Genomic DNA, 12,816 nt, shown 5'->3' with positions numbered 1-12,816 from the left:
ACTGATGTTTTAAATCTTATTTTCCAACATAGTTTACCATTAACAAATCTAGTAGAAAAGATAACACAATAAAAAACAACACAATTACTAAAATATAAGATATATCTTTTTATATATTTAAAACAAGACATTGTAAATTTATAATTGATTTTAATAGTTCAATGTAAAGACATGTAATATCCATGTTATGTCTTTTTTTCTTAATCATTCCAAGTTTTGTTATAATAAAAATGATTCCAAATAATTTTTCTTATTGCTTTACCTAAATATTATAAAAATAATTAATTATAAAAATAGAAAACATATTAATTACAAAAGTAGATATTTGTTACAGATGTTCTAACGGTGTTGCTCGATATATTAGCGGCACCAAACAAAAATGTGATGACTTAAAATATTTAGGGACTTCAAATGCAAATTTACTATTTTAATTGGGAGCCGGAAAAAAAAACTTCAAGGTGCTGCCTCCAAGCTTTCAAATGGGTAAATTTCCTCATAAATCCCCCTTATTTATTATTTTCTTTTATTCCCTTTTAACATAAAAAATAGAAAGGCCTCTTATCAATTAGTCCAAAAAATTCTACCAAAAAGTATTTTTATAAAAAGTCAATTTCAACTAGAAATAAATTTTATTTATTTTATAAAAATAATTATCAATTTATTATCAATTTGATTTACGAACACTATATAAAATTATAATTATAAAAACTTTAGAAAAATCTTATTATTTTATAAATTACAATTATTCGTTAAATTTATAGTTTCTAAATATAATGTGAGTGAAAAAAATACTATCAATCTTTGTTAACTATTATGCCGGATATTATTTGAGCAAAAAAATATTTTCTAAAAATAAGTAAAATCTATTTCTAGTTGGAATCAAATTTTTACAAAAACACTTTTTGGTAAAAAAAACTTTTTGAAACTAATTGATAAGAAGCTTCTTTATTTTTTATGTTAAAAGGGAAATAAAAAGAAAATAATAAACAGAGGGGGTTTATGAAGGAATTTGCCCTTTCTAAGTGTGACGGCACCTTAAAATGGTAAAATTTCATATCAAGTTCTCAAATATTTTGGGTCATTACATTTTAGTCTAGTGCTGTCAATTTATCAAGTGACACCGTCAGAACACTGTAATAAATATCTATTTTCATAATTAATATGTTTTTCATATTTTTTGTAATTAATTATTTGAAAAAAATCCTATGATTTTTCAAAAAGAAATTGTTTTATATGAATTTCGACAAACTCAAACTAAAACTCATTATATCTGTTGTGTATAATATAATTATTGACTATTTTCAGGATAAATTGATTGTAAAATTGGAATTAATATGACATTATTTTATAATAAAAATTCCCATCATTTCAATTAAATTAGTAGTAGAAAGAAAATATGAAAAGTTTGAAAAATGAAATGATATATTAAACGATTTTGGACTATAAAAAGGCCAACCCAATTTGTGTTTTGAGCTGCAGGCTTCTATTTAAGGGCCCAAACCAATTTCTAAAACGGTTCAGATTTGTTCTCTAATAAATACCAGATAAAGAAACCCTAACCCTAAATTCCTCCAAAAGTCGCCATCCTCTCTTACCACCTGTAATCAGAGTCCAGTTAGAGAAGCGACGACAATCACAAATGGGTAAACCCTCAGCTTCCGATATGATATTATTGCCAATTCTTATATTTAACTTAATTTGATTTTTTATCTATGAGTGTGATTGGCGTACAGGTAAGGTTCACGGATCGTTGGCACGTGCCGGGAAAGTGAGAGGGCAAACTCCAAAGGTAGCCAAGCAAGACAAGAAGAAGAAGCCCAGAGGTCGTGCCTATAAGCGGATGCAATACAATCGTCGTTTCGTCACTGCCGGTTAGCTCATCTCTTTTCCTTGTTTATCTTTTGTTTTTTTATATATATTACGAGTATTGCTCAAGTAAAATGAAAAAGTAGTAATCAGTTATCCCGTTCCTTTTTTAAAAAAGTTGTTTATGTGAAAGAAAGTGAATTATGTTTACAGTTATAGTCTGCGGTCATTTTAGTGATGAAATTATGTTGTTAATTGGTTTTGGATTTTGTTTCAGAATTGGATTTAAGCCAAATGTAACGTGACCACGGATTTATCAGTATCTTACTTTATCTGCAACATATGTGTAGTTGATAATCGTTTTGTTCGGCATATTCAGAAAGTCCGGTTCAATGAGTACTTTACATTGTAGCTCTAATTACAGTGAATCATTTTAATGATGAATTTGCTGTTTTCTTGGACCAACTGTTACTGTCAGTTCTTGTCTGCTCACCCTATTTAGTTCCTTCTCCTTGGGTTAGATTAAGTTTCATCGAACCTTCATTATTTGTAATTTCTTCTACCTATTCTCGTGAATGAATTTTACTCTCAGACAAGGTGAATATGGTGCCTTGACCATGTTACTTTTTACTAGGAGTTATCAGTTTTATTTGCTTATGGTCTTTTATTTATTTATTTATCTTCTTAAATACTTTTGAGAATTGATTTGTTGAAGAAGGTTTATTCTTGTGTTTCATCCTGAAATTTTGCACATTGAGCATGTAATGGATTGTTTTATTGGTTTGGTGTTTGCAGTTGTTGGCTTTGGGAAGAAGCGCGGACCCAACTCGTCAGAGAAGTGAGGCCGGACATGTAGGAGTCTTACATTATATTGATAATTTTCTAGCTTCATTAGCATTACATTGTTATGATTTAGTTTCGAGTCTTTCTTTGCTTTAAGAAAACTATAACATCGGTATCTGTTGTTTTGAAATATTTACTAATGCCCTCCATTTCTGATCCTTTACATTCTTTTTCCTATTTTCCTTCCTGCACTATCATTAGATGATTTATTTACCTCTAATAAGGAATATGGAAATGATGTGGCTATCAGTCTGCTGTTTGATGGAGAAAATTAAACAATGAGTATAGATGGCCATTTTTACCCCTAAGCTTGAACTCAAGCTTTTAGCAACTTGAGCTTGGATTGAATAAGTGAATGAGTTGAATTTGAGTATTCTTATGTTTGACTCAAGTTGATTGTGAGCTTGTATTACTTGAATCATAAACTTTAAGCCCTAAATCATCTTATTTGGTATGAATCTCAAAAGTGGTGGTAGTGATTTGGGAATACTGGGCCTCTCCTAGTTTGGGCTCTTTAGGCCTTTGACTTTCAAGCAGCATGCTCTATTGTCGTGACCCATGTGGGGGAAATTTCTCGTATCCGAATCATTCCCCATCTTTAAAAAGTTGAAAACTACTTGTCCATCAATCATTTTCAATAATTCACAATTTGACATCTCCTCATCTCTTATTTGCAACATTGTGGTGTTGGTCCAATGAGTAGTAATCTCTTTGCTTACTTTATAATCACTTATCGTTTTTTCTTTTAGATTCTTTTTAACATTCTTAAAACTGAAGGAAATTCCAGAGGTTAATCAAGAATTGTATTCCATCTGAAAAGTTGATCCCCCATTGTTGAAAACTGAAGACAGTTCTACCATCACCAGTAGCCATGGTTGCACGGTTCTTAACGCAAAGCAACGGACAAGTATACTTGTTACCATATTCTAGGTTTCTCCAATTTTTTTTACTTCAAACAGTTTCAACTTAGGTAAAAAAATAAAGTTAACACCAACAAAAAGAAAATAAAAAATAAAAAAAAACATCCCATGTACACACAAAAGCCATTAAAGAAAAGTCCCATAAATCTGTGTCTCCTATTACTAAAAAAAGACAGTAACCCAAAGCTAGCGGCATTCAAGAAATCGATCCATCTCGTTTCCTATTAAATTCAACCTTGGTAAAAACACACACAAACATCCCAAACGTATCGTAACAACACAACTTTGTTCCCTTCTTTTCTGTCTTTAAATCTCTTCAGCATTGTTTTCATATGTTGTGTTTTATTAATTTCTCCGATATCACGGGAATAAAGCTCATTGATTCTTCCAAATCTTTTTGTCGCTGTTCCTATACTTATTTCCCTTCTAGTTGGTGAAAAGCTGATCTATTCTGGGTCACTTCTTTTTTATACCACTAATCTTTCTGTATTAAGACAGTGTTTCAAAGTCTTGGTTTTATCACCTGCGTGGGAGAATTTTGGATCCTAAAAGGGTCCTTCTTGGTTTGGTTTTAATTGAGAGATTAAGTTATGATGCAGCCAAGGGTAGTGGCTATGGAGGAAGGTAAAGAACCCATTTCTGCAAACAAAACGAACCTCTTCAGGGCTTTGCCTTCCAGACTCCTTGTATTTTGTTTGTTGTTTCTGGGTGTGGGCGTCGGATTATCGATCATCAGTATGTATTCAGTACGATTTTCTATGGTCCAGCAGCTAGCAACTAAAGCAACATCCGCTGTTCAGCCTTTGTTTCAAGATGATGGTACTACCATAGACAATTTTATTAGGCCTCCTTCAAACTTGATGCATAATATGAATGATACAGAATTACTGTGGAGAGCTTCATTTGTTCCTCAAATCAAGGATTATCCCTTTAAGAGAGTCCCCAAGATTGCCTTCATGTTCTTGACCAAGGGTCCATTGCCACTGGCTCCTCTTTGGGATCGATTCTTCAAAGGGCATGAAGAACTTTACTCGATATATGTCCATGCCCTTCCATCTTACACTGCTGGGTATCCGCCATCATCCCCCTTCTATGGGAGACAAATCCCAAGCCAGGTATCAACTAACCTTTCATCTTTTTTCACATTTGTTGTATGGAGACGTTTTAACAGAAATTTCTTGAGCTCCTTTTTGTTGAATCTTTGTGATGGTTACTTGGTCCATTTTTCTATTAATTTGTTGTTCTCCTTTATCTACGTTTTTCTATGTTAGTTTACCAAAGAGTCATGTTATTTATGAATTAATTTCTATTGCAGATTTCTAATTTATCATTGAGTCATGTAAATTTATTTGCAATAAGGGATGGTAGAATCCAGAATACCCCTTTTTAGTGACTAGTTGGTGGTAGTAATATTAACTGCTGAAGTGAAATGTCAATTTTAGACTGTAGTACCAAAATTTAGGGGTTAATTCAAATATGAATGGATGTGTTCGACATGGATATACTCAAGTTTTTCCCTTTTATATATTTAGAGGGTAATACTCTTGTGTCCATGTTCAAATATGTGTTACATGTTATGACGTTATTGATACTATGAAAAAGAAAATAAGCCCGTGGCATTAAGTTGAATGTTGCTCAAACTCTTCATTTTATTTGAGGTACCTGTGTTTAACACTCATGTATGAGACATTTTTGGACATGGCATGAGGATATATCCTCCGAGGACTCCAACTTACATGAAAAAGACTTAGAAAAATTAAACATATCCATGTCAAACACATACCAATATCCAACACCTAGATATAGCTTTGGATCGTTTCTTGTATGAGAATCTTTGCATTGGTGCATAACCGAAGCTTTTCGCTGCAACATCTATCTACCATTTCTTCCTCATTGTGCCTGATGCTTATTAATCATCTCCTTACTCCTATATTATTTTGATTCTTCATTTTTTCTAAAGTTTCCATGTTCGACATCTAAGTGGATATGGATTTGGGGATACGATCTTCCAAAGACCCTCCAAAGCATAGAAATCTTGAAATTTTTGAACATATTGGTAGTGAATGCTATCTATATCTGACAGTTCCACCCAAGTATGAATAACATAGCCCTACTCTACTTTCTGTTTCTTGATTTTTTTTTTTTTCCTTTCTAATCATAGTAATTAGATATGTGTTTGAGAATCAGGATTAGTTATAAATATGCACTAGCAATATTTTGGATGAATACATCTTGTAAGGTCTAAAAAACTTGTGTCTCGATTTCTGAGTGATTGGTGAAAGCAATCTTTGCCTCTTGGAGGTAGTCGTGGCCATTGCAATCCACCTAGGATGTCAATGCATGAAACTTAGAAAAAATTTACGCATATCCGTGCTAAATACATACTCGTGTCTCACACTTATACTCAAGTTCAAGTAACATACTGATTAACACAACTGGTTGTGCCTTCCTTTTAAAATGATTGTATTTTAAGCTTTGTACTATCAGTCCATCACTTGTTGCCGACATTCTTGCATGTTTACCCTTTTTTGTGCTTGGAGTTGTAAATCTTTTTGTACTTTTTATTTTGTGAAACTTGTTTGTACAAAACCTTGATCAGCATTGCGTAGCATTTTCAAACACTAGCATATGAAAAATGAAAACATATTTCAATGAAGGAAGTTCTTAGAGACAACATTATACGTTGTTCTGTACAAATCTTTGCAGATGGTGGAGTGGGGAAGGATGAGTATGTGTGAGGCAGAGAGAAGACTCCTTGCCAATGCATTGCTCGACATCTCCAATGAATGGTTTATTCTCTTATCCGAATCCTGCATTCCTCTGCACAACTTCAGCATAATCTATCATTACATATCGAGATCAAGGTACAGTTTTATGGGTTCATTCGATGAACCTGGACCTTACGGGAGAGGGCGCTACAACCCACACATGGAACCAGAAGTCACACTGAGCCAATGGCGTAAGGGGTCTCAATGGTTTGAAGTTAACAGAAAGCTTGCAATCGATATAGTTGTGGACACCACTTATTATCCCAAGTTCAAAAAATTCTGCCGTCCAGCTTGTTATGTCGACGAGCACTATTTCCCAACAATGCTGACCATCCAATCGCCTCATCTATTGGCGAACCGGACTCTTACTTGGACCGACTGGTCAAGGGGTGGAGCTCATCCGGCCACATTCGGGAAAGCTGACATAACAGAAGGTTTCTTTAAGAAAATTTTTGAAGGTCAAGTCTGTCTATATAATGGCCAGCCATCAACTGTTTGCTATCTTTTTGCAAGGAAGTTTGCTCCAAGTGCTTTGGATCCTTTATTAGGGTTGGCATCCAAAGTTTTCAGGTATTGATTAGGGATTATGTAAATTATGCAAATGAATTATACTTAAAAGCTAACCCTGTCTCCGTTAGCGAGGATTAAATTCAAAGGGTTACAAAAGTAGAGATTTGAGACCCATAAATATCTTTTTTGTTATTGTTAGTTTATTGTTATACTAATTATATTGGTAATAAAAACATATAAATATCAATACATAATTTTCTCTCAAATTTATGGTTAATCAATGGAATCAATGTACTCACATAATAAATTACACTTTAAAATAAACTAGTATTGGAAAAGTATCCAACAATATTTTATTTGTCAAATTAATAGTCAAAAAAGCATCAATGTTACAAGTGTGAGGCAGTGGAGCAATTGGCTCTGTCCCATCAAAATAAATGTAAAAGAAGAAAATTACAACTGGTCACAAAAGAAATGACGAACAAAATTCGCAATCAAATTTGGTGGCTGCTGCTGCGTCTTGTTGACATTAACAAGTCCAAGGAGGACCAAAATGCTGCTTTGGCCTACACCTTAGATCAGCCTTGAAATTGACCTCTCACTTGTTATTAAAATCCCAAATCCATATTTGTAACCTTTTAAGCTGCTGCTCATAGATGTCCGTTTAGTTAAACTTCAACCAGACGGGATGCTTCTGTCAAAGACTGCGGCCAAAATGGTGAAAGGGCAACAACCTTCCCTATTATGATTAGCGTTGGTGATACTAACTCCGCCGTTTTGATTTTTTCTGCAAGATCCTTAAGTTTTGCAAAGACCTGTATCATTATTTAAAAAAAAAAAAAAACCCTACTTAGTTCGCATAATGGAAACGAGATTTATGGTTTCAGTGAACTGCCTCCTAATGCATTAATTCATGTTGTGTTTGACATTGCAAATCCTACATAAAAATGGAACCACTGGACGTCCTTGGTGTTGTAATGCATGATATTGTACTTACCATGCGCTGTTGAGGTGTGGTTCCTCGCTCAACCGCAGTGGCTGGTGTATCTGGTGGTAGGCCATGATGTATCAATTTTTGTGCAAGAGAAGGGAGGGTGGATAAGCCCATGTAAACCACTAAAGTCGAATCAGGGTCAGCGGCATTCTCAGCAACAAAAAGAGGATCGGTTCCCCCTTTTCTTGAGTGACCTGTGAGAAACCTAACGCTATTTGCAATGCCTCTATGAGTCAAAGGAATACCCAACTCTGCTGATATTCCAGAAGCAGCAGTAATACCTGCAAGGCAATATGTATATTAGAGTTGAAAGGCATTTCTCACACAATCAGTTCTATATTACTATGCTTTTCAATTCTTCAACATCAAACATCTTTCCTAAACCAGAACTCAACAGTCTGCACAGGACCAACAAGATCGAAGACATCTTAAAATTTTAGTTCTTTTGGTTATTGTCTCAAATGCATGAACCCGTATGCTAGCAGCTCAAAGAGATGCAATAACCAATGAGAAAAATGCTCCCTTTCTCCATCCAAAAATATTTCCTACCATTTGAAACTATCTCCAGACAAGCTTAACTAAGAATAATATGAATGCAGCTAATGCAGCACATATGGTCAACACACGTTACACACCTCAGCTTTCCCCTCTATCTACGCATTGTTGTTTCGACAAACCAAAATACACTTAAACCCCTTCTAGAAAATCAAGTATTCCCATTGAGAAAACTTTGAAAAGCTAATCAAGCCGGCAAGATAAAAGGATCGGTTGAAAAGTAAGAAGTTGAGGCAAGTCCATATCATGTAAAATCAGTAGACAATGATAGCCTTTTTTCAAATTCAGGAATCAGGACATGAAATCAGAAGAAAAAATGTTGGTCAAAATGGTGTGGTTCAGTATTTTACACTCCAGGGATGGTTTAACCATTAGCATCATCAAATGTTTTTCCTCAAAAACAAGGAACTTAATCTATCATAAATTGCTAATGCAAATTTAGAGGATTATTGTAGAGTATCATACCAGGGATAACCTTGACCTGAATCCCCTGCTGTTGCAAAAAGTCCATTTCTTCTCCACCCCTTCCAAATACCTAAAGATCACAACATTTGTTCCATGAAAAAGCCCCAGAAGGAACCAGACTTAATAACCCATTTCTACAAATTTATTGAGAAAAATGCTGGTAATTGTTTGAATGACTCACCAGTGGATCCCCTCCTTTAAGTCTAACAACAGTAGCTCCAGCTTCAGCAAAACTCAGAAGCAACTCGTGGATTTCTTCCTGCTAAACAGCACAAAAAATCAATGAACTGGCCAATTGCATTAAAAAGAAAATCTGAGGAATCTAATTGACATAAATCACCCAGAAATTGAATAACTTCACCTGAGTTCGACTATGATAGCCAGCAGTTTTGCCGACATACAGAAGCCTGGCATCGGGGCCAACCAAGTCCAATACAGCATTAGAAACCAACCTATCGTACAACAAAAGATCAGCTTTTTGTATGACTTTGACAGCTTTTAACGTCAAGAGATCGGGATCTCCAGGTCCCGTCCCCACCAGGAAAACATCCCCCAGTCCATTTTTGGGTACTTGGCCGCCACAGCTTTCTCTCTTATGTTTCAAAACTTGGAGCAACTTCCTGAGCTCCGGCAGCTGCAAAGCGATGTCATTTAACCTTATGGAGTCGCTATCAGCCGGGACGGAGCAAGACGCGGCTTCATCATCGCAGCTGAGAGACGGCCGCTGCTGGTTATTGTTGTTGTAGACCCACTGGTCCCTTTGGTACCTCTGCAACGAGTGCTTCTCCGTGAATGGTGAAGATGAAACGCTGGAATTGCACCGTAAACAACAAAAGGGTTGCAAATGCGAAGAGCCAAATTTCTTTAAATTGAGAGCAAAGAACGAAAGGTCATAGTGATGGGTATAGGGAAGCGCCATTTTCGTTTACAGGGTGTTTGTAAAAATGCCAGAACAGAGACTCAAAACCGGCAGACACAAAAAGAGGGATGTAGCTGTCTTTAATCAGCCTACAATGTTCAGAACTTGTTCAAACAGTCTTATATATATATATATGGAGAGAGAGAGAGAGAGAGAGATGGAGAGTTTGGGTTGGATTAGGAGTTTGCTGCGAAAGAAAGGACTGTTTTGATCATTGAAAAGATGAGAAGACAGTGGCAGCCACAATGGTGACGATGGAAAAGAGCTTTTGGAGGCACCAAGAGAGCTTTTGTCACTCTTTGCCTCTTTGACTGGGGCAAAGGTTTTTGGTTTTTTTCTTTTTCAACTTTTTTTTTATTCAAACAATTGCAGATCACCCAAAATAAAAGCAAAGCAATCGACGAATGAATATTATTCGGTTAAAGCTCACTACAAGTCCCTGTACCACATCAAAAATTCATTTTAGTCCCCCTACCATTAGAAAGAAAATTTTAGTCCCTGTACATTTGAAAACTGACATTTTAGTCCCTACACGTTATCTTTGCCGTTAGTGGAATGACATGTAGGGACTAAAATATTAGCTTTTCAAATGTACAGGGATTAAAAATGATCCTTTTGATAATATAAGGACTAAAATAAACTTTATAATATAGTACAGGGACTTGTAGTAAACTTTAACCAATATTTTTCTATCATTTTTATCCTATATCTTGGTCCCTGTGAATATTAAAATTAAACAACAAATCGGTCCTCTCGACAAAAATACTAATTTAGTTAATGTACATTCCCAAATTAAGCAAATAAAGAAAATTATTATTCTAAGTAGAAAATTAATGTTAATATTTATAGCTTCCGTTAATACATGTTACATCTCCAAATTATAGTTGGTTGACTTTTAAAAGCTAATAAAAATCATAAAAATTATAATGAGTTCAATAATTTTCCAAAATTTCATAAAATGGTATATTTTAAAATTGAAAAATAAAATAATAATCTTCATAAATTCAAAAAGAGTTCCAGAAATTTATTAATTTTTAAAAATATATATTCAGGACTTTTATGACTTTTTAAAAATTTTAATGAATATATTTTCAAATTATTTTTATAAGTTTTTATAATTTTTTCTTGAAGATTATTTTGAATTTTATATATTTGCAAAAACTTAAAATTTTTATCAAACTTTTATAATTTATATAATTTTTCATTTAATTTTATATCTTTTTTAATTTAATTTTTTAAATTAATTGATTATAATTCACACATGTCATGTATTGATAGAAATAATTAACATTATTATCGAAATTGACATGGATTAAATTATTAATTTTTGAGAAATATCAATTTGCTCAATTTTAAAATTAACAAAACTTTGAAAGAATTTATACTATTTTTAAAATATATAGATTTAAGAAAATAATTTGTGAAAGTAGATTTTTATTAATGGATTAACTTAATAAATATTTTGACCACTATATTATACAAAAGTTGCAAAATAAAAAAAAGTTCTTAAAAGAATTTTTAAAAATTAAAATTCTAAAAAGAACCTCGTAAAAGCATAGAAAAAATTTAAAAATATGATATATTTTCAAAATTATTTATATTTTGAAATTAAAAATAATATAAAATATTCAAAATACAAATGAAACTAGATAAATATATTTCTAAAATCATCAACTTGTCTAAGATGAACCTGGACGTGGATTTGTCCAGATAAACATGGACAACTGGTATCCGCTTCTTCGTTGGCAAAGGCACCAATGTTCTGTTAGTTTAGTCATAGAGAGAACAGAAATGGGACCCATGCAAGTCAAGTCAAGCAAGCCCTTGCACAAATGGTTGCACTATACATATTTCTCAAATGCCTTGTGCTCCATACAGTGGCTGAGCGTAGTAATATGGTAAATTTTTAATTTAACTCCTTTGTAATTTATAAAATTTTAAATTAGTAATAGTAAAGTTATATTTTAACTTTCTTAAAAATAATAAAAATTTAATTTAACCCTTTAAAATTATAAAGATATAAACTATTAAAATAATATAATCTCATATTTACTATTATAAAATTATATAATTTAATTCTGGTCTAAAAAAAATTTTCAAACTCCACCGTTGACTCCAAACTAATCTATCTAATCATCAACAAAGATGTCACATTCAGAGGTCAAGTGCCATTGTGATACAAGAATGGACTCAATGGAAGGAGATCTCTTTAAGAATCTTAAAACACAAAATCATAAAGCAGAATGTCATATAAAGAACAAAAAAAGGTTGCTTTTAGTACTGCAACCAAGGTGGTTGGTACTGTTTTCTATATCCAGACATGAATATCGGATACAAGTGCTTCAATAAAAAATGAAAGGTGGAGCAATGCATATGGGATTTGTAGAATATTGAGGAGTTACTGCATGGAGCCCTTTTTTAACTCCCAACTTTGGTGATGGCTGTAGATTCCACCAATATAAATTTATACCTAATTTGTAAATTAAAGCAGTATAGGGAGTAGGGTCGATCCCACAGAGACTGGGTTAACTGAAAATTATTTATCTCTCGACCAGATTTATGTCTGGACAGTTATCGTGCTCGCGATATTTAGGGGGATAAAATATAAAACCTGAAATAAACACAAAAAAAACGTAAAAAGTAAAAGATGAAATAAGAAAAAAAAATAAAGTAATATGAAGAAAAATCAATTAAACTTAGCTCAGCTAGAGGTGTGCATGGTAGCCCGGCCCGAAGGCCTGCCCGAAAAATGTGAGGGTTCGGGTAAAAATATAGGCCCGAAATATGGGTTTCGGCAAAAAAATGAGGCCCGTTTAGAAAATGGGCCGGGCTCGGGTAAAATTTTTTTGGCCCGAGCCCGCCCAATTATATAATAAATATATTTTTTTATTTTTAATCATATTTATATTTTAATTTTAATTTTAATATAATCAATTTTATTATATTTTTAATTTGTGTATTGTTTTAAGAATTGTTTTAATATTTTTTTTTTGTTTCTTGTTTTAATATTTGTTTTAAATGTATTTGATTATTTAA

At 33.2% G+C, this 12,816-nt stretch overlaps 3 protein-coding genes across 4 annotated transcripts; 2 read left to right on the top strand and 1 right to left on the bottom strand.

The window, feature by feature from the left end:
* The first annotated feature begins 1,488 nt into the window (after nucleotides 1-1,488).
* Nucleotides 1,489-2,812, top strand: LOC108489350 (40S ribosomal protein S30). The gene is made up of 3 exons (XM_017793842.2): nucleotides 1,489-1,643; nucleotides 1,734-1,871; nucleotides 2,602-2,812. Exons 1-3 carry the CDS (start codon nucleotides 1,640-1,642, stop codon nucleotides 2,646-2,648), a joined length of 189 nt encoding a protein of 62 aa, XP_017649331.1. The 5' UTR covers nucleotides 1,489-1,639; the 3' UTR covers nucleotides 2,649-2,812.
* Nucleotides 2,813-3,399: 587 nt separating this feature from the next.
* On the top strand, nucleotides 3,400-7,101 carry LOC108489347 (glycosyltransferase BC10). Its single transcript, XM_017793839.2, has 2 exons — nucleotides 3,400-4,684; nucleotides 6,276-7,101. The coding sequence occupies exons 1-2, from the start codon at nucleotides 4,160-4,162 to the stop codon at nucleotides 6,912-6,914; spliced, it is 1,164 nt and encodes a 387-aa protein (XP_017649328.1). The 5' UTR covers nucleotides 3,400-4,159; the 3' UTR covers nucleotides 6,915-7,101.
* Nucleotides 7,102-7,160: 59 nt separating this feature from the next.
* LOC108489349 (S-adenosyl-L-methionine-dependent uroporphyrinogen III methyltransferase, chloroplastic) lies at nucleotides 7,161-10,167 on the bottom strand. Of its 2 annotated transcripts, none has more exons than XM_017793840.2 (5): nucleotides 9,223-10,167; nucleotides 9,043-9,123; nucleotides 8,862-8,931; nucleotides 7,845-8,122; nucleotides 7,161-7,662 (listed from the first exon to the last, which is right to left on the bottom strand). In XM_017793840.2, exons 1-5 carry the CDS (start codon nucleotides 9,778-9,780, stop codon nucleotides 7,516-7,518), a joined length of 1,134 nt encoding a protein of 377 aa, XP_017649329.1. In that variant the 5' UTR covers nucleotides 9,781-10,167; the 3' UTR covers nucleotides 7,161-7,515. The 2 variants fall into 2 exon arrangements, with proteins under 2 accessions (XP_017649329.1, XP_017649330.1); XM_017793841.2 differs by having other exon boundaries at nucleotides 9,043-9,120; nucleotides 9,223-10,166.
* Between the last annotated feature and the right edge of the window lie 2,649 nt (nucleotides 10,168-12,816).

Source organism: Gossypium arboreum, chromosome 10 (genome assembly GCF_025698485.1).
Source record: "Gossypium arboreum isolate Shixiya-1 chromosome 10, ASM2569848v2, whole genome shotgun sequence".
Taxonomy (NCBI): Eukaryota; Viridiplantae; Streptophyta; class Magnoliopsida; order Malvales; family Malvaceae; genus Gossypium; species Gossypium arboreum.
Note: the sequence above shows the minus strand (reverse complement) of the source record. Positions and strands in the feature narration are given on the sequence as shown.

Bases quoted from the DNA above. Each gene is read 5' to 3' on its own strand.
- LOC108489349 (XM_017793840.2), bottom strand. From the start codon at position 9,780: ATGGCGCTTCCCTATACCCATCACTATGACCTTTCGTTCTTTGCTCTC. The intron at 8,932-9,042 runs GTGAGTCATTCA...TGTGATCTTTAG, and splicing joins TTAAAGGAGGGGATCCACTG to GTATTTGGAAGGGGTGGAGA. The intron at 8,123-8,861 runs GTATGATACTCT...ATTGCCTTGCAG, and splicing joins TCAGGTCAAGGTTATCCCTG to GTATTACTGCTGCTTCTGGA.
- LOC108489347 (XM_017793839.2), top strand. From the start codon at position 4,160: ATGATGCAGCCAAGGGTAGTGGCTATGGAGGAAGGTAAAGAACCCATT. The intron at 4,685-6,275 runs GTATCAACTAAC...AAATCTTTGCAG, and splicing joins GGAGACAAATCCCAAGCCAG to ATGGTGGAGTGGGGAAGGAT.
- LOC108489350 (XM_017793842.2), top strand. The intron at 1,872-2,601 runs GTTAGCTCATCT...TGGTGTTTGCAG, and splicing joins TCGTCGTTTCGTCACTGCCG to TTGTTGGCTTTGGGAAGAAG.